General features: G+C 44.5%; 2 protein-coding genes across 3 annotated transcripts in view; both read left to right on the top strand.

Annotated features, from left to right (window-relative positions):
* The first annotated feature begins 395 nt into the window (after nt 1-395).
* MSANTD2 (Myb/SANT DNA binding domain containing 2) lies at nt 396-15,277 on the top strand. 2 transcript variants are annotated; one of them, XM_069947701.1, is made up of 5 exons: nt 396-862; nt 6,451-6,703; nt 6,897-7,025; nt 10,951-11,008; nt 12,065-15,277. In XM_069947701.1, the coding sequence occupies exons 1-5, from the start codon at nt 416-418 to the stop codon at nt 12,891-12,893; spliced, it is 1,716 nt and encodes a 571-aa protein (XP_069803802.1). In that variant the 5' UTR covers nt 396-415; the 3' UTR covers nt 12,894-15,277. The 2 variants fall into 2 exon arrangements, with proteins under 2 accessions (XP_069803802.1, XP_069803803.1); XM_069947702.1 differs by lacking the exon at nt 6,897-7,025.
* A 1,176-nt stretch (nt 15,278-16,453) lies between these two features.
* ESAM (endothelial cell adhesion molecule) overlaps nt 16,454-19,689 on the top strand; it is a 62,550-nt gene continuing 59,314 nt past the window's right edge. Inside the window, exon 1 of the mRNA XM_069948697.1 lies at nt 16,454-16,531. Coding sequence (XP_069804798.1) covers nt 16,498-16,531 — 34 coding nt within the window. The 5' untranslated portion in view covers nt 16,454-16,497. The remainder of the gene's footprint in view (nt 16,532-19,689) is intronic.

Genomic DNA, 19,689 nt, shown 5'->3' with positions numbered 1-19,689 from the left:
TCGTTGCTTCAAAATCGTTAACCGATTGATTAGGCAAATTATCGCTCAGCGTAAACTTCCCATAACACGCTGCAGTGAACATTTTCATCCCTTTCTGACAGGATAATTTCTCCCCACAATCCCCTATGTTTCCACGATGACATGTGCCTATACCACACACTGTAAGGCAGTGTGACGCGCCAAGGAATGGACACGTGAGGTAAATCTATACGTATAGCGATGTATACGAGCCCCCTGAGGATAGCCCGGCATGCTGCCCCCGCTCGGTGACAATCTTTCCTGTCAGGTTTACGTCCCCGCAGCCTCCATTCCTGTTTCCCGCCTCTTTTCTTCTGACACGACGCGCCCCTACTTGGTAGCTCGGCGGCTCCGCCCCTTTCTACTGCGTCACTTCCGGCCGCACACAAGGGGGAAGATGGCGGCGCCCTGTAATTCGGAGCTTCCGTCCGAGGCTTCGTCTTGTCTGAAAATCCCGAAGAGCGAAGTTTTATCGCCGCCCTCCCCCGGGCTCAGCGATGGGAACCGCTCCCTGTCCAACCCGTCCACCCCGAGCCGCTCGTCTCCTCTCAGCGCCGGTGTGACTGGCGGCGGGGCGGCACCGGCGGGCCTGAGCGGGGCCTCCCCCTCCGTGTCCTTCTCCACCGCCTGCCGCGGCATGTCCTGGACACCGGCCGAGACGAACGCCCTCATCGCCGTGTGGGGGAACGAGCGGCTGGTGGAGGCGCGGTACCAGCAGCTGGAGGGCGCCGGCACCATCTTCGGGACCAAGGCGCCCGGGCCCGCCATGTACGACCGGGTCTCCCGGGCCTTGGCCGAGCTTGGCTACGAGCGCACCCCGAGCCAGTGCCGGGAGCGGATGAAGGTAACTGCCCGGGAGGCCGCGTCCATCGCCCCGGCCCGCCATTACCCCTCCCCCTCCTCCGCGCCGGCTTTGTGTGTCACCTCCCCCATATAACCTGTCACCCGCCGCTCTGCATGTATGAAGCATGGCGCCCGCCTCTGCTGTGTGTGACAGTGCGGAGATCAGCCATAGCAACAGTAGCGGCAGCCATAGCAACCAATCAGCGCGCTGCTCTCTGAATCTAACGGTTCTGGGAGAAGTGAAAGCTGTCACCTTATTGGCTGCTCTGCCTCCATTCAAATGTCGGAGGGGGAGGAGTAAATGTGACACGTGACAGATCTACATGGGAGCACATGACACATTCTATACATGCTCATTGTTACATGGTATCATATATATTGGGGTGCCATATAGTGTAGTGTTAGAGCCGATAACAGTTTGCTGATATATATATATATATATATATATATATATATATATATATATATATATGCTCACACATTCTGTTCCTGGCTCCTGCCATGTGAATGTGTAAGTTGACACAACCTGTATACACTCAGCTTTACTTTGTAATATATGGGAATGTTATAGATGACCTATGGTCTATAGCAGACGTGTCAAACTCAGGCCCCCCAGCTGTTACAAAACTACACTTCCCATCATGCCTGGACAGCCAAAGCTTTGGCTGTCCAGGCATAATGGGAATTGTAGTTCTGAAACAGTTGGAGGGCTATAGGCGGTGGAGGGTTAAAAGGGCCAGGTTACATATCCGCAGCAGAATGTAAATTTCCGCTGAGGATATGTAACCCCATAGACCTTTACACTACATGGATTTGCAGCGGATTTCTCAGCAAACTCGCAGCGTGAAATTCGCTGAGAATCCGGTACTTGCGAAGGCACTCTTAAGCATATACATGTATATATTGTAGGTTGCTCATACTGTATAAATTATATAGAATATAATATGAGCTGCACATACATTAGGTGTTATACAGCATATATTGTGAGCTGCCCATACTATATGTATTAAACCGCATATATTGTGAGCTGCCCCTGCTATATGTATTATAGACTTTATCATATAACTTTTCTTGTACATACAGAGCATGTTCACATCATGTATGGAGACCAGTGCAGACAGGGCTGAAGCTTTTGCTCTGCCAGACGTCCTGTTATATTTTGTTTGTACATGGAAGCAAGGATCCGTTTGGTATTACGGATAACACCACCAGTTATTGGCGCGTTCAGTTTGCTTTACACACTTAGTTCACACCAACCTGTACATATTAGACACATATGTTAGCTATCCATGTGCTCTCCAGTATTCCAGCATGTATTGTAGCTGTCTAATGTTTTTCTTTACTATTGCAGTTAGTGTTTTGTCCATGGAATTAATAAACAGGTCAGTTTCTCCCCTTAGCTGTTGTATGTCCAACAGCTGGAAAATACAATGCAGCCGATAGCAGATATCTTTGTGATGTCCATCATCACTGGTCTTCACCAAGATAACGCCATACACCGTATTGCAGCGGCAGTATACGGCTTTGTCACATTGTACCGCTCCTAAGAGGCGCAGAAAAACTAGGCGTAACTCAATCTCTTATATTTATGACATATTGCTGTTATATGCCATACATGTTGGACATGTGGTGCCCCTAGTTTTGGATGAGCAAAGAAACAGAAAAGCACTTTACAAGTACAATAGAGAAGGCAGCATGCTCGTGCCACCACATGTCCTGTGTGGAGCACCCAGCAGGTTATATGCCATGACTATTTCTGATAGGAATGCCAGATCACTTTGCACTTGTAGTTTGCATTATGCCAGTATAGTACTTAATACAGGGACTGAGAGAATACTATAATCCTGCACCGCCCCATAGGCCTGCAATAGGCTGAACACATTAAGGGCCTTACTACATGGAGCGATAATCTGATGAATGCACGGCTGATGACTGTAAAAAATAAATAAACTTATACTTACCTCTCCTCACTCCTTGTTGTCCTGTTAGCTTCAGGCCTCTCCCCACAGTGTCTGAAGTGACAAACCTCTCAGCCAATCACTGGCCACAGCACTGTCCCAGTGATTGGCTGAGAGGTATGTCTCTTTAGACGCCAGGGCGTCAGGTAGAAGTATGTATAAGTTTATTATCTTAAAAAGGCTGCACGGATATCACTAACGATGTCACTTACATTAATTCATTGGGCCTATTAATACGGCCTTACAGTAGTGACATGAAAACCTTTTTCCCAGTAATTGAAGCACATTACAAAGTTATATAACTCTGTAATGTGCTTCAATCACCTATCTGCCCCCCTTCCCTGTCTTTTCCCCCCTCCACCCCCCACCAGGAAGTGTCCTGACTCACACAGACCTGATGACTGCCGTCAACTCACCAAGCTCTTCTCTCAGCTCTTTCTCCTGTTACACTAGCCTCCCCCCTCCCCTGCCTTGTCAGGTGACAGGCTTGCTCACCTCCGATTGGCTGAACAACTGCAAGCCATCACTTGTCACATCTCACTTGCTTATCTTCCCTCCGACTGACTCGGGCACTTAGGCAGCTCCCCCTCCCCTCATACCCTCTCTCCTGCTGCCATGGACTCAGTGAAGAAGTCATGTCACTAGAGAAGATAAGCTGAGCAAGCAGAGTCACCTGACAAGGAGGGGAGGGGGGGCTGGTGTAACAGGACCTAGAGCAGCCCTCCTGCTGCTGATTCATCCTCACAAGAAGGAGCTGCCTGGTGACTGTGACGACAGTAATCAGGTCTATGTGAGTCAGGACACTTCCTGGTGGGGGATGGAGGGGGGAAAAGACAGGGAAGGGAGGCAGATAGGTGATTGAAGCACATTACAGAGTTATATAACTTTGTAATGTGTTTCAATTACTGGGAAAAAGTTTTTCATGGCACTTGTCCTTTAAGTTGCATAAAATCCAGTGCAAGACACGTCTATAAACGCAATAGTGGCAGCCACAAAGTGCCCCTCCTGTAGTTAGCTACATATAGCCCCTTATTATTAGCCCCACAGTAGCGCGCCTCCTGTAGAATTAGCTACATATAGCCCCCTGTTTTTACTACCCACACAGTTTCCCTCCTGTAAAGTAAGCTACATATAGCCCCCATTAGTGGTAGCTGCACAGTGCCCCTCCGGTAGAGTTAATAAATATATTCCCCTATTAGCAGCAGCCACACAGTGCCCCTCCTGTATAGTTAGCTACATATAGTCTCCTATTTGTGTTAGCTGCACAGTGGCCCTCCTGTATACTTGGCTACATATAGCCCCCTATTAGTGTAACCCACACAGTGCCCCTCCTGTATAGTTAGCTACATATAGCCCCCTATTAGTGTAAGCCACACAGTGCCCCTCCTGTATAGTTAGCTACATATAGCCCCCTATTAGTGTAAGGCACACAGTGCCCCTCCTGTATAGTTAGCTACATATAGCCCCCTATTAGTGTAACCCACACAGTGCTCCTCCTGTATAGTTAGCTACATATAGCCCCCTATTAGTGTAACCCACACAGTGCCCCTCCTGTATAGTTAGCTACATATTGCCCCCTATTAGTGTAAGGCACACAGTGCCCCTCCTGTATAGTTAGCTACATATAGTCTCCTATTAGTGTGAGCCACACAGTGCCCCTCCTGTATAGTTGATACATATAGCCCCCTATTAGTGTGAGCCACACAGTGCCCCTCCTGTATAGTTGATACATATAGCTCCCTATTAGTGTAACCCACACAGTGTCCCTCCTGTATAGTTAGCTACATATAGTCTCCTATTTGTGTTAGCTGCACAGTGCCCCTCCTGTATAGTTAGCTACATATAGCCCCCTATTAGTGTAACCCACACAGTGCCCCTCCTGTATAGTTAGCTACATATAGCCCCCTATTAGTGTAAGGCACACAGTGCCCCTCCTGTATAGTTAGCTACATATAGCCCCCTATTAGTGTAACCCACACAGTGCTCCTCCTGTATAGTTAGCTACATATAGCCCCCTATTAGTGTAACCCACACAGTGCCCCTCCTGTATAGTTAGCTACATATAGCCCCCTATTAGTGTAAGGCACACAGTGCCCCTCCTGTATAGTTAGCTACATATAGTCTCCTATTAGTGTGAGCCACACAGTGCCCCTCCTGTATAGTTGATACATATAGCTCCCTATTAGTGTAACCCACACAGTGTCCCTCCTGTATAGTTAGCTACATATAGTCTCCTATTTGTGTTAGCTGCACAGTGGTCCTCCTGTATAGTTAGCTACATATAGTCTCCTATTAGTGTGAGCCACACAGTGCCCCTCCTGTATAGTTAGCTACATATAGCCCCCTATTAGTGTAAGCCACACAGTGCCCCTCCTGTATAGTTAGCTACATATAGCCCCCTATTAGTGTAAGCCACACAGTGCCCCTCCTGTATAGTTGATACATATAGCTCCCTATTAGTGTAACCCACACACTTCCCCTCCTGTATATTTAGCTACATATAGCCCCCTATAAGTGTAAGCCACACAGTGCCCCCCCTGTATAGTAAGCTACATATAGCCCCCTATAAGTGTAAGCCACACAGTGCCCCTTCTGTATAGTTGATACATATACCCCCCTATTAGTGTAAGCCACACAGTGCCCCTCCTGTATAGTTGATACATATTGCTCCCTATTAGTGTAAGCCACACAGTGCCCCTCCTGTATAGTTGATACATATAGCTCCCTATTAGTGTAACCCACACAGTGCCCCTCCTGTATAGTTGATACATATAGCTCCCTATTAGTGTAACCCACACAGTGCCCCTCCTGTATAGTTGATACATATAGCTCCCTATTAGTGTAACCCACACAGTGCCCCTCCTGTATAGTTGATACATATAGCTCCCTATTAGTGTAACCCACACAGTGCCCCTCCTGTATAGTTGATACATATAGCTCCCTATTAGTGTAACCCACACAGTGCCCCTCCTGTATAGTTGATACATATAGCCCCCTATTAGTGTAGGCCACACAGTGCCCCTCCTGTATAGTTAGCTACATTGTAGCCCCCTATTAGTGTAACCCACACAGTGCCCCACATTGTACCTTCCGTCACCCGTACTGGCATCAGTTATCAGTGTAAGGGGGTCAGTACCGAGAAATAATGAGAGATGAGGTTGTACAGAACAGCATCATGGGCTGCAAGTGGCTCCTGTGTCAGTTTTTGCACGCCGATTTAGACCATTGTAGCAGGGTTATGTTTGTATGGACTGCTGTGTGATTCCAGTATGTGTGGCTTGTCATGTGTTGGCTGGTAAACAAGACAGACTTGTGGGCATCTGCACTGTGAAACTAAACAGGCGAATGGTGAGAGCCTCTCCCCCCCCCCCCCCCCCCCCCCAATAAACTGGACACCACATGGGGATGTCCAGGCTTTATAAGTTGATGACTACTTTAGATCAGCCCTTATTATTGCATTGATGGGATCCTCCCTGTTGCCGATCATCTGATTGTACAGGCTGTGGTACTCGTATCAATGCAGCAGTGTCCTAAGAATAAGCCATCAATTTTAAAGCCTGGACAACCTCTTCCCACCCTATATGACCCTCCAGCATTAGGTTTGTGTATTTACCTTCCTGTTTTATTTCAGACTCTCCGCAGATGCTACAGTCGGGTAAAAGAGCGTGGCGTTGGCAAAAGGAAGAGCAGCTACACATTCGAGCAGCTGGAACGAGTTTTCGGACAAGGGGGATGGGATACACAGACATGTCAGCCTGTGCTTATTAACAGTAGTGGCTTATACCAGGAGATGGAGTCTGATGGCAGCACTATGGAGGACTATTCACAGGAGGACTGGGGGAACCACAGCCAGGACATCCAGGGCTTTCCTGGGGAGGATCTGGGTAAGACTCCACTTACTAAATCCTTGTATTACACTGTATCTGCATAAACTCCCAGGTGAGACGCTAAGACTGTAGCTGATCATTGAGATTGTGTAGATACATATGCCTCCTTATAAACCGTCCGTCTATTCCCTATAGATTACTGTAGTCTAGATAACAGCAAATGGCATAAAACATTCTCACGCTTGCACAGGGTTAGAAAAGGCTAACATTTCATACTTGACACCTGCGCCATTCCCCAATGCCGGCGAGCCGCAGTGCGAAGTCATCAGTGGAGGCAATGAGGCAGTGGAAGAAATTGAGAAGAGGTCGAAGAAGCCAGGTGAGGTTCAGCAGGTGGATCCCACCACTGTCTGTATGTGTAAGGGAAGGGGGAATATCTGCAAGGCTGAGTTCACACAAGAGTAATACAGAAATCTTTTAATGCCTATATTATGGCGACACGTCCAACTGCAGGGCAACAGAGCCGTCTGTGATATGAAATTATAATTAGAGATGAGCAAACCTGGAGCATGCTCGAGTCCATCCGAACCCAATCGTTCGGCATTTGATTAGTGGTGGCTGCTGAAGTTGGATAAAGCCCTAAGGCTATGTGGAAAACATTGAAAGCCATTGGCTGTATCCATGTTTTCCAGACAACCTTAGAGCTTTATCCAAGTTCAGCCCCCGCTAATCAAATGCCGATCGTTTGGGTTCCGATGCTCGAGGTTCGCTCATCTCTAATTGTAATGCATCATATGATGATTTTCCTAAGTTGGTCTTAGATTTCTTGGCCTAGAGCGAGATTTTTTTTTTTCCTGTAGTGACAGCTTTATACATTATTCACATAAATTTAGGGATATTTGGCTTGCAGGCAAAACTGAGAGAAAAAGTAAAAAGTTCCCACTACAGTGATATTATATCGTGATTCGTGTTGAGCGGAGAGATGTGGAGAAACTGTTTGGGATCAGCAATGTTTTCCAAACCCAAACACTCAGCATTTGACTTCCCGTGGCTGCAGAAGTTGGAAACAGCCATGGGGAGTCAAATGGCGATTGTTAAAGTGTCACTGTCGTGAATTTTTGTTTTTGCAGAAATCAATAGTCCAGGCGATTTTAAGAAACTTTGTAATTGGGTTTATTATCCGAAAAATGCATTTTTATCATGAAAAAGCAGTTTGAAGCTCTCCCCCCTGTCTTCATTGTTCTCCTATGGAGAGAGCTAAAGAAAAGACCAAAACAGGACAACAAAGAGTTAATCTACAAATCCCTCACGGGATATCTCCTGTGACAGTCACCACTGACCTGTCTGAGCTCGGATTACAGCTGTCACCCAGCTCCGTGCCTGTAATCCTCTGTTATCTGCTTTCTGCTGCCGGCTAACTCCCTCCTTCCTCCTCCCCCCTCCCCTCTCCCTAGAACAGACAGGGGACGACTCCTGCAACAAGTCACAATTTTCAGATTTTTCAGAGTGGATTAAAAAGAGGAAGGAGGGGGGGACCTGGGAAAAGGCTTTTTACATGCAGATAATGGCAGATTTGGCTAATAAACCCAATTACAAAGTTTCTTAAAATCGCCTGGACTATTGATTTCTGCAAAAAAAAAAAATACGACAGTGACTCTTTAAGGCTTGGAAAATGTTGCTGAACCCAAACAGTTCGGCATCTCTGCTCAACACTAATCATTGGGTGTTAAGTTGAAGCAGCAATGGTGATTTCCTCATCTCAATTTTATTAAAACAAAAGCCAACACCAGTAGTGGGTATACCCTAACATATCACTAGCTCAATAATTAGTCATGTGCCTTGGAGCATCAATTACAGCCTAACAGTCATGTCTCCTTATTGTCTGTTGAGGCATGGTACCCCACTCTTCTTGAAGGGTATCCTTCAGGTTATTGAGGTTTAGGGGTACAGAGGTACAAACCTCTACATGGCCCCTGAGCAATTGATCATACAAATGAGCAGGTCCCTGCGGTCCTCTCCCCTCTGTGTCATTGAGAAGAGATGTGCCCCATAGACCTGCATTATCCAGCAGTCTCCTCATGTGACACAGAGCCAGAAGAGGACTAAGCTGATCAGACTTCTACCGGCTTGCTCTGCCGAATGGTCATGGCCTGAACACAGACCCAATCGATCAAAACTCTGTTTATTCCCACGTCACGTATTTTATGGATGCTACACGGGGAACCCCTGTAGCGGAGTGTTTCCCCGCCTGGCATGATGTATCATTATGCTGAGAGCAGGGAAACTGTTTGAATCTCCGCAGCACTGTAGTGACACATTACAGGGCTTTCCCATCCTTTGCGTCCCTAGTTTTCTTTCCATTCTGACACAGTGCTCTCTGCTGCCACCTGTGTCCATGTAAGGAACTGTCCAGAGCAGGAGAGGTTTTCTATGGGGATTTGCTCCTGCTCTGGACAGTTCCTGACATGGACAGAGGTGGCAGCAGAGAGCACTGTGTCAAACTGGAAAGAATACACCACTACCTGCATGACATACAGCAGCTGGTAAGTACTTGAATACTTGATTTTTGTTTTATACAGAATTTCCAGTATACAGTAATTTACAGATTTATATAACTTTCAAACCAATTGATTTAAACAGTTTTTCTTTTCTGGAGTACCCCCTTAGGGTATGTCACCATCGAGTAAATCAGGCCAAATTATACGGCCCCGCCTCCCTCAGTGTGCCATAGCCTGTCTATGGGAGAGCGTGTGCTCCTTCGCTCTCTGCTCAAAGAAGTGACATGAGAGCGTTCGTTCTCCCATAGAGAAGCAGTGTCACACTGAGGCAGGTGGAATTGCGGCAGAGAGTTCTGCCGTGGAATTCCACCTGATTTACTCATACCCTTAATGGTAAAAAAAAAAAAAAAAAAAAAATCTGTTTTGTAAAATGCTAAGTGATTTAATGTCTTAATAAACATTTAACTCAGTATGGCTGTGGAGACTATTGAGTAGTAAACACATCCCTGTCCATTGAGGTTTAATTTTTTTCTAACTCTGGACCACTGAATCCTATTCTACAAGCACACCATTGTGACAGTGCAGAATGTGTCCACCGTGTTCTGGTCACCCCAGGTTGCTGCTACTAGTGGAGGGGGTCTCCGAATTGGTTGGTCAGGTCTGGTTATTTTGTATCACTACTCCATTAGACTTCCCATCAGGATATTTCTTGTGTTAGACGTCTATATCCAGATTTGCTGCTTTACCTTTATTTTTGAGGGATGATCCTGAGTCCTGCTCATGTGATGGTATGACATGTTACAAGACACGTGTAGTTGTGTCTGCCCGTCACAGGACTCCTAGCAATCCTCTAATATCACAGACATGCTGAGCGTTCATACGAGGCGTCTCTTTATGTTGTGTATATATATTTTGTTTTTTAGCACCTTGGGTGGTCCAGAAGCAGCCTGTGCCCTGTACCCCTAATGACGGTACTGTACTGTTCTTCCCTCATAACATCGTGTACTCTAAGAGAACAAACACATGTAACTGATCCGCAGCGGATTTCTCGCCTATTAGTTTGTATGGGAATGCATACTCGCAGCGTGATTGACATGTGTTTGTACACTACTTACACTAGTTTTAATAGTTTTTTTTTTTTTTATCTAAAAAGTAAAAATATTTTAGTCGATGACTGCGGTGACGACTGCAGGCCTGGCACCTCTAGACCCTTGTTCATCTTGGTCACAGGGGAAAGTCAGAAGTCATGTCACTGAATGTAAAGCATAGATGTACTGATCTGTGCTGGGATGGGGAGATTCCCCCCCCCCCGTTACGTCCATATTTCCCTTTTTAGGATATATGGACTTGTAAAATAGGGTACATCTGCGCTTGGGGAGATTATACAGGCTGATGTCCTCTATATGGAATCATACACCGGCCATTGTCTGCTGACCTAAGAGTTGTCCTATACCATCCAATGGCTCCTGCAGTGTTACAGGGACTTGTGGCCTTGGAGGCACTGACTGCAGCATACAGCAGATCTTTAGGGCTGTGTATTTGCCGCAGTGTATAGCCAGCAGCATGCCTATATGTCAGGATGTTGCTGTATGTTTTTGAAAGTATATCACCCCTTGATGGGGAGGCAGCATCTGCATGTAACATACATTGATTCACAGCAACAGCTCGGCAGCATTTTATCACGTCTGAACTCTCCCTTACCGTTATTTTATGGCAATGATATAAACGATGTTTGCATGTGCTGTTACCGCATTCATTGGCTCTGTTTTAGTGATTCTGAATTCTTAACATTTTTCCCTTTTTCAGAAGAAATCAGTGTTCCCAAAAGACCCCCGAAGAACAAAGAGACTGCAGAGGATGTACAGTAAGTATAAATGCTAAGGCCTTGACACCTGCATCATGTATCTCACTTCTATTGGAGAGATGTCACAGCCTTCTCTCACAATAGGCCAGAGCCATTAATCCCATCGATATTGGATCAGTGCGGGGACCAGCTCCTGGCACCCCTGACAATCAGCCATTGGTGGTGAATTTTGCACCCAGCTACAAGCTGGTTGGTACTTGCACATACAACACTGTAGTCCTTTGCTCTGGCACAGCATATACAAATACAAACTAGCCTGAAATTGATGTGAATGTAGAAGAGGGCACAGTGCTCACATGAATGGCCCAGACCCTTCAAACAGCAGCAGAAAAGGCTAACTTAACCCCTTCAAGCTGCAGTGTTTATCGTACGGTCATTGTGAAATAGGCATTGTATATAATGCATAAGGCGATCTATAGAGTGCCCAAAATAAGACATGAAAGTATGAAAAGCATAAGATTTTACATTTACAGTACCAAAAGTACTGTTTTGAGAGTCTTTGTGTAAAGACCAGGTATGAAGTGGATCCCTAATCTGACCCTGTCCCTGTTCACTTTGTGACCCCAACCACAGGACCAATCCCTCCCTGAAATATGGGAAAAGAGGAACCTGATGGAAGGAACACAGACAAACAGGCTGGGTCAGTACATAAGGGTTACAGTATAGTAACATGCTGCGGTTAGTTGGGAGGTCAAGCATCAGCAGAAACCAGGTGTAAGTTTTTTTTTTTTTTTTTTTTTAGTAAGAGCCTATACTTTATATAGTGGTTGATTCTCTTACGTGTTTTTTTTTTTTTTTTTTTTTTCTATAAAGGCCTTTTTATTATTGTTTTCACACCTTGTCTGTTTATACCTTATCTAATACAATATCTATACAATGGCTAGGGAAGAAACCGATGCTTTTAGATATAATATATCTGAAGTCCTCTAGATTCCCTAGGCAGCCTACATAATGCCTGAATTTCACACTTTGACTGATATATATTTGTGTGAATGTCTACTTGCTGTCTTTTGTTCATCCTCACACCACTTTCAATAAAATCTGTTTTCCTTGCAGGAAGCGAGAGATGCTGCAGACCATCATGCACATTCTGGAGTCCGTCCAGCTCAAGTGGGAGCTGTTCCAATGCTGGACAGATTTTTCGAGGTTGCACCTCTCCAACAAACTGGCAATATTTGGCATTGGATACAACACTCGGTGGAAGGAGGATATCCGATATCATTACGCGGAGATCAGTTCACAGGTTCCACTAGGGAAGCGGCTGCGCGAGTACTTCAATCCCGAGAAGCCGGAGGGGCGAGTGGTTATGACCAGAGTACAGAAAATGAATTGGAAAAATGTGTATTACAAATTTCTGGAAATTACCATCAGCGAAGCCCGGTGTTTAGAACTGCACATGGAGACCGACTGGATTCCTATAGCTCACTCCAAGCCGATCGGCGGAGACATAGTTCAGTACCTCTTACCCGGCGGAATCCCCAAGTGTCCGGGTCTCTACGCCATTGGATATGAGGAATTGAGGAACAAAACTGACAATGCGGTAGTCGATTTAGTCAATGATGGCAACTGTGAGTCTCCGACAGGGCTCGCCTCGAAATCTGACCCAGTAACTCCTAAAATCACCTATTGTTATCTCGGTATTGCCGAGAGCATAACGTTACAGCAATGCTTGTTCTTTCATTTCCAGTCCACCATCAAGAACCAAAGTAAAGAGTGGGCTAGTATCAATGGATTCTTAGCGCAGAACTGTAAGGTGGAGCCCGGGGTATCCCCGAAGACTATCTACATCAAGTTTGTTGAGGTGGAGAGAGATTTTCTTTCTGCGGGGTCCTTAGTAGAGTGCCTGGAAAAAGCCATCGGGTACCCGTTAAAGTTCAACAAATGAATCTTTGTCCTTTATAAGGATTTGGGCTTCTACAAACACCTTCCCCGTTTTACGCCAGGGTTTTGCTGTTGAACTGTGAATGAGTTTTGTCTATTGGGGGGAGGGAGGGGAGGGGTAACGCCTGTCTGATATTCGGAAGAATCGTCCCCATTTCTGAACACCTTTTGTCCTTGAAGAGCGGGGACTGTATGTTTGGGGGTTCAAATGATGATGTTTTTATAAAAGAATTTTATTGTAGAGCCCTGATATGTATTGCTGTATGTACATTCCACATTGGACATAGCTTATACTTTCATTTTTCAAAGGAAATACTGTATTGTTTTTTTTTTTCTGTTCACATTTTTACATATCTATTTGTGTGTTTGACAACAAACTTAGAAAAGTAATGAATGATGACGTTCACCCTCGAGAGAGACAAACAGGAGGCCATGGTAGCCCAGGTAGATGATATTGTATATAATTTTAGATAATCACTTTTTGTTTTTTTTTATACCCATTAAGTGTTTTTAACTATTTCCAGCCAGTGTTGCCTGCAAAGACTTTGTTTCTGTGACGTACTGTATCCACTCTTAGCCGTCTTGCCATATTCACCATATCTTTTTATTTTATTATGATTCATTAAAGTATTAAATTAATTTTTTTTATTTTTTGCCATCGCAAGTTTTTTTTTTCTTTTTTAGAGGAGCAAATGAAGAAAGTTGTCTGAGATTGTGAGTCCTCGGCCGGTCACACTATTTACTTAACAGCCAAATTCTTGTTTGTGTGATCTGTAGTGTGCCGGATATGTGTCCTCTCATTTTACCCTCTATAACCAGAGTTCTGGATTTCTTATTGCTGCGCGACCTCAGATTATACAAAGCGTCTACTAGAGTTTCACAAGGTAACGGAAGTCCCCAGCGCCTTTACTTCTAGGGGAGCATTTCGTACAACCATTTTATGGTTTACATATTAAATCTACATGACCAGCACTCATTGTGTACATAAATTACATTACTGACCCTGAGTTACATCCTGTATTATACTCCAGAGCTGCACTCACTATTCTGCTGGTGAGGTCACTGTGTACATACATTACTAATCCTGAGTTACATCCTGTATTATACTCCAAAGCTGCACTCACTATTCTGCTGGTGAGGTCACTGTGTACATACATTACATTACTTATCCTGTACTGATCTTGAGTCCTCCTAATAATGAGTGCAGCTCTGAATTATAATAAAGGATGTAACTGGGGATCAGTAATGTATGTACACAGTGACCTCAATAGAAGAATAGTGAGTCCAGCTCTGGAGTATAATACAGGATAAGTAATGTATATACACTGTGACTAAGCTGTCCATGTAGATTATTATATATAAGCTATAAAATGGTTACGGCAGGTGAATGTACTTCATGTGTCACCAGTTCTGATATCTTGGCTTTGTATACAATAAATGACTGATAGCAGATGAATAAGCCAATGACCTGTCCCCAGTAATATAATACTTATTATTCTGTTGAGAACATCCCCATTTATACAATGAATTTGTTTGAGGTTATCCACCCCTCGGTGTATAGGTAACACCTCTTACTCCCATCTTTACACTCTTTGGATTTGGCGAAGACTCCTTAGATTTTAGCTAGTAAATTGCTTTCTCCTCTTCTTGCTTATTCATCATTATAGTGCTTAGCACCTTGGGACGTGAGAATGAAAGGGTCATCCATGTGGATGGTCGGGTATTTCTGAGTTCTTGCTGATTTATTCGCCATTTCTCCAGATTTTAGGGGTGTTAGACTTCTTGTTTTTAGACAAACTTCATAAGACTTGTGCCTAATTCACACTTGAGCCATGTACCCCTCGTCCCACTGACCCACTACACCCATAACCTGTTATATTTCCCCCTCACCCGTCCCGTCCTCGCCCCTCTTGGCTCTTCGCCACCCATAAGGGTCCTCATCTCTAAATTTGAACTTTTTGTATATTAACTTTTGTTGGTCATAATAAGGACAACTCTTTGCAGATGTCCGGAGTATTTCAGTGTTTGACGTAGCTGCTAATAGTTTTCTATATTTAATTCTTCTCCCTTTTTTGTTTAGGTTTGTTAATTTTTTTTTTTTTTTTTTTAATATCCATGACAGCAGTATATACATTGTATATCTCATGCGTTCTGTCTGAGCTTAAGTGCTGGGCCGATGCTTTTAAACATGTCTTAATATTAAACCAAGGAAGTTCTGATGGACAGCGATGTTACATTACTACATTTCAGTACGTTGCGCGTCCGTTGGCGAGGCCGCAACAGTTCCTGTCATTGGCCTCATGGGTTGCTATGTAACCGAACCTTCACTGTAAGAGCTAATGTATAAAATGTCATTGGAAATAAAGAGTGAACAATTTGTTATATGTACTCCTAATCTTCTGTGTGACTGAGGCGGCCGATATCACAGACGACGTCCCTGCACAGGGATGGCGCTCTAATACTCGCCTGAAATAACACAGATTGTGAACAGGGTTTAGTCCTCCAGCTGTTGCACAACTACAACTCCTATCGTGCCTGGACACATGAAGATAAAGCTTTGCTATAAGTGCGTTGTGAAAAGAGCTTTGTGTGTGTATATATAATGGCTAAGTAAAAAGTACCAGGTGTTACCAGGAGATGGCGCCAATATGCTCACTATTTTGAAAGCATTGCACGATTTCAGCCTTCATTGGCTGAGATGTTTGTTTCATTCAGTCTTTATCTTGTTTAGCATTGGTTTAACAGTCCGCCATAGTAAGCACCTCAAGCAATTACCATACTATAGAAATATTGGAAATCACCGGCTCTTCTCCCTTGAGCACGATGGGTACGATCTAGGATACTGAAGAGATTATATAAGGCATGATGGGAATTGCGACAGCTGGGTGGGTGGCCGAAGGTGCTCTATCCCTGTTATAGAGGGTCACATGAGCACCAGTGATGATGGGCTGGTCAGGTGCCTACACTCAGTTGTTTAAGCAAGTTGTAGAGTGAAGGAGAGGAAATATATATATATATATATATATATATATATATTTTTTTTTTTTAAACTACAATTGAAAGGAGGCTCTAGTACATGGGCTGGAGGGCTGCAGTATGGAGAACCATGCTCTAGTACCTAAAAGCAATGAGCAGCTACCTGTCCCCTCCAGATGCACCTGTGCACAGATGTCACACTTTGTGGAAGCAGCCGACAATCCAATAGCAAACAAAATTTGCATCCAGCACCACAATGTGTCCAATGCAAATGTTCTTTATTATGGAAATATAATCCACAGAAATCCTACATGTTTTGGGTATAGCCCTTAATCAAGCCATAGTAACTTGTTTAGTGCTCGTAACCTTTGTAAAGAGGATGATGGTCTCTTGTTAGGCATGGCACCTCGGATCACACCAGCAGGGGGCAGTGTGTCACTGTGGCAGGACTGAGGTGCTCACTGTAAAGCCACCGTACTCCAAGAAAATATGGTTACAGTACTGGTTTAAACGGCTTCATCCAACACTTGGCATGTTGCTTGGTGATATAAGGCTTGCATGCACCTGCTCAGCCACGGAGACCTATGCCATGAAGCTTCTAGCAGCACCGTTTGTGCTGCTGATATTGTCAGATGAGGTTTGGTGATGTCTCAGTTTTATGGCTTGGTAACTAATCATATTTAGGAAGCAGTTAGAACAATCTAGCATTTAAAGCCCTCCCTCCCCCCCTTTTTTTTGTGGCTGTAGGAAAACATTTCTTGCAGATCTTTGGCAGTTAGTACTATCATTTAGGCTTAAACTGTAACTCTTCATCCTGCCACTAGATGGCAGGCATGCTCCTGCTGTGAGGAGGGAGGCTTCATTCACGCAACAAAAACTAGGGAGTCTACTGAAAATATTATGGGAGATGTACGGTACATCTTCTGTTTGTTTCTGTACCCACTGGTTTAACTGGTGCCATTGCACTTTAAATAGTGTTGGCTTAACCCACTGATCTCGATATGTCTGAGGGAACAGAGGAGTCCCATACCAGTGTGCATATGTACTGGGGGAGGGCAAGAGGATTAGCTGTTGGCCGATTATTGGAGCGCTCCGCTATCTAAGGTGCCTGTCTGGTGAAACCCCCGGTGTGATGTTATATCGGAGGATCGGCCAGTCATTTGCTAGGTGGTGAGGTGTGACGCCATGACGGTGGTGGTTGGCCGAGATACAGCTGATCCTTGGAGTGTTACTCTGTGACGCCAGTGCCGTGATTTTAGTTTACAAGGCCGGTTGTACCCTTTTTCCCTGTGATCAGTGTCCTGCCGGGCTGCTACGGGTTCCCTTGGGTTAGAGTGATCACGGATGGCCAGAGTGGTGTAGTGACCCTCCCGGACTATCAGATCTGCCACCCACAGAAAGGGGAAGTGTCCCAAAGTTCGCTGTGTGTGCTGTGTCTGTGGGAAGCGAAAAATCACAGTCTCTTAAACTTAAATAAGCTTGGTGCAATTTAAAAAGTGCTTGGTTGCAGTAAATTGCAAGATTATGATGTTTTTCTTGATAAAACATCAGGTAATACAGTTCACAATAGCTCCAGACAAATATTTGACAATACAGAGAGAAGAAAAACAGATTCCTGCTGGTCTACAGATTCTGGTGACACACAGAGAAACAATAACCCTTTACATCCTTCAGCTGTGCGGCTTCCAAATACACATATACAATATAGCGACATCTAGTGGCGAAACTTTAATACTACTTTCATCACCACACAAGTACAATAAGTACAGACTTTTCCGAAGAGTGTATATACCGTAACACCCGTGGTAGGATACTACACCTGATCACTTTGAGGGTGCATTCACATGTACAGGGTCCGCAGCAGATTTGATGTTGTGCTCAGTCATTTAGTTACATTGATATTTGCAGCAACAAATCTGCTGCAGATCTTGTGTGTGTGAACGCACCCTGAAGGTATATTCCGGTCTGTACTAAGACTTTCCCAGCCCCTTTTGTTCTTGGGCTAAACCAGCTGTTTTATGCAATTAGCTTAATTGTCAATGAATGGGTGTTGCATAAACAAGGGCATGTAATGATGAGTTATGCTGTGTATGTAATGGTGCGTTTACACAACAGTTATTGTTGAAATTTTGGCGATAACGATCACATTTAAGCGATAATTGGCTCATGTAAACACAGCAAACAATCAAGCGACGAGCAAGAACTCCTTTATCTTGGCCTGTCAACATGTTCTCAATTTGTCGTTGGTCGTTCACTGAAAATTTGCAGATCGCTTTGTCTAAACAGTCTTCCACCGATTCACCCTATGTGTGAGATGGGCTCAAGCGATCTTAAAACGATCGCTATAACGTTTTTTCTAACGATTATTCTCTTAGACTAAACGCTGATCATTATAAAAGCCAAATTGTTGCTTCAAAATCGTTAAAAGATCGATTGGGCAAATTATTTCTCTGTGTAAACGGACCACTAGTAGAGAAATAACATGGAGCTACAATGCTTACACAACTCCCATTAAAATGGTAGCTCACAAAAAAATTTCTTTCAAATCAACTGGAGCCAAAGATGTGTAATTTACTTCTAATAAAAATTCTTCAGTCTTCCAGTACCTAACAGCTGCTGTATGTCCTGCAGGAAGTGGTGGGTTCCTTCCAGTCTGACACGGTGCTCTCTGCTGCCATCTCTGCCTATGTCAGGACCGGTCCAGAGTAGGAGAATGATCCCCATAGAAAACCTCTCCTGCTTTCCTTACTGGAAAGAATACACCACTTCCTGCAGGACATAGAGCAGCTGATAAATACTGGAAGAATTGAGTTTTTTTTTTTTTATAGAAGTAAATTACAAATCTGGCACTTTCTGATTTCAGTCGATTTGAAAGGATTTTTTTTTTTTTTTGCTGAACTACCCCAATCAATCAATCAAACATAGTTTTCCCACTTACCATCCCTCCGAAGGCTGTCTCCGTTTGAATTTCCCGCTGTTTGCAGGTTCCAGAAGCTCCAGTTGGTGTCTTAATTTTTTTATTTACTTCCTGGGTTGGGCTTTCCCATGATGCACTTTGTCTCTTGTGATGTCTAACTAACTGTAGAACTATTAGATGGCTTACAGCTTGTTCAGCCAGTCAGAGCTGAGCAACCTAAGTCATCTGACAAAGGAAGGCTGGTTTAACATGGCTTAGACCCGCCTCCCTCTTGATGATGTCATTGTCACAAAATGGCTGCCACAGAACAGCTTGGGGTCAACAGTCATTCGATAAGAATAAGTTTACTTCACTTCCTGGTGGGGATTGAGGGGGGAAAGATAGGGAAGGGGGGCAGATAGGTGATTGAAGCATATTACAGAGTTATATAACATTGTAATGTGTTTCAATTACTGGGAAAAAGCTTTTCGCTGGAGTACCCCTTTAATGTCAATAACAAATTGTGTACATTACAATACAACGCCATATAGTGTAAATTCTGTTTCTACTCTAATTGGGGGGAAAGGCAGTATAATGTCCTAATGGCACCCGGGCAGTATACGCTCCTGGCGCCTCAGGCATGGCAGGGTACTCATCATGTCCTCCTTATCAGTGTGTTATTATAAAGTGGCCCAGCATTGCGTGTGTTGGAGAGCAGTGTCACGGCCGTCTCTATATGATGTGTTCCATGTCACTGCCGCCCTGATTCACTGCCGCTGTGTTACCTGCTGCCCATGGATCTCACTGCAGGCCAAGCAGAATTAGGTTAATAGCCTCATCGTGTAGAAGCAAAACGCATCTCATGATTCCAGCCGGAAGCAGTAATGTTATTTCATGGGAATAATGGGACGAAAAGATCTAAGATATT

The sequence above is a fragment of the Dendropsophus ebraccatus genome, chromosome 12, assembly GCF_027789765.1.
Source record: "Dendropsophus ebraccatus isolate aDenEbr1 chromosome 12, aDenEbr1.pat, whole genome shotgun sequence".
Classification (NCBI taxonomy): Eukaryota; Metazoa; Chordata; class Amphibia; order Anura; family Hylidae; genus Dendropsophus; species Dendropsophus ebraccatus.
This window is presented reverse-complemented; position numbering and strand designations above follow the sequence as displayed.

Coding starts and splice junctions, on each gene's coding strand:
- MSANTD2 (XM_069947701.1), top strand. CDS start 416: ATGGCGGCGCCCTGTAATTCGGAGCTTCCGTCCGAGGCTTCGTCTTGT. Junction 863..6,450: donor AGTGCCGGGAGCGGATGAAG/GTAACTGCCCGG, acceptor GTTTTATTTCAG/ACTCTCCGCAGATGCTACAG. Junction 6,704..6,896: donor CTTTCCTGGGGAGGATCTGG/GTAAGACTCCAC, acceptor ACGCTTGCACAG/GGTTAGAAAAGGCTAACATT.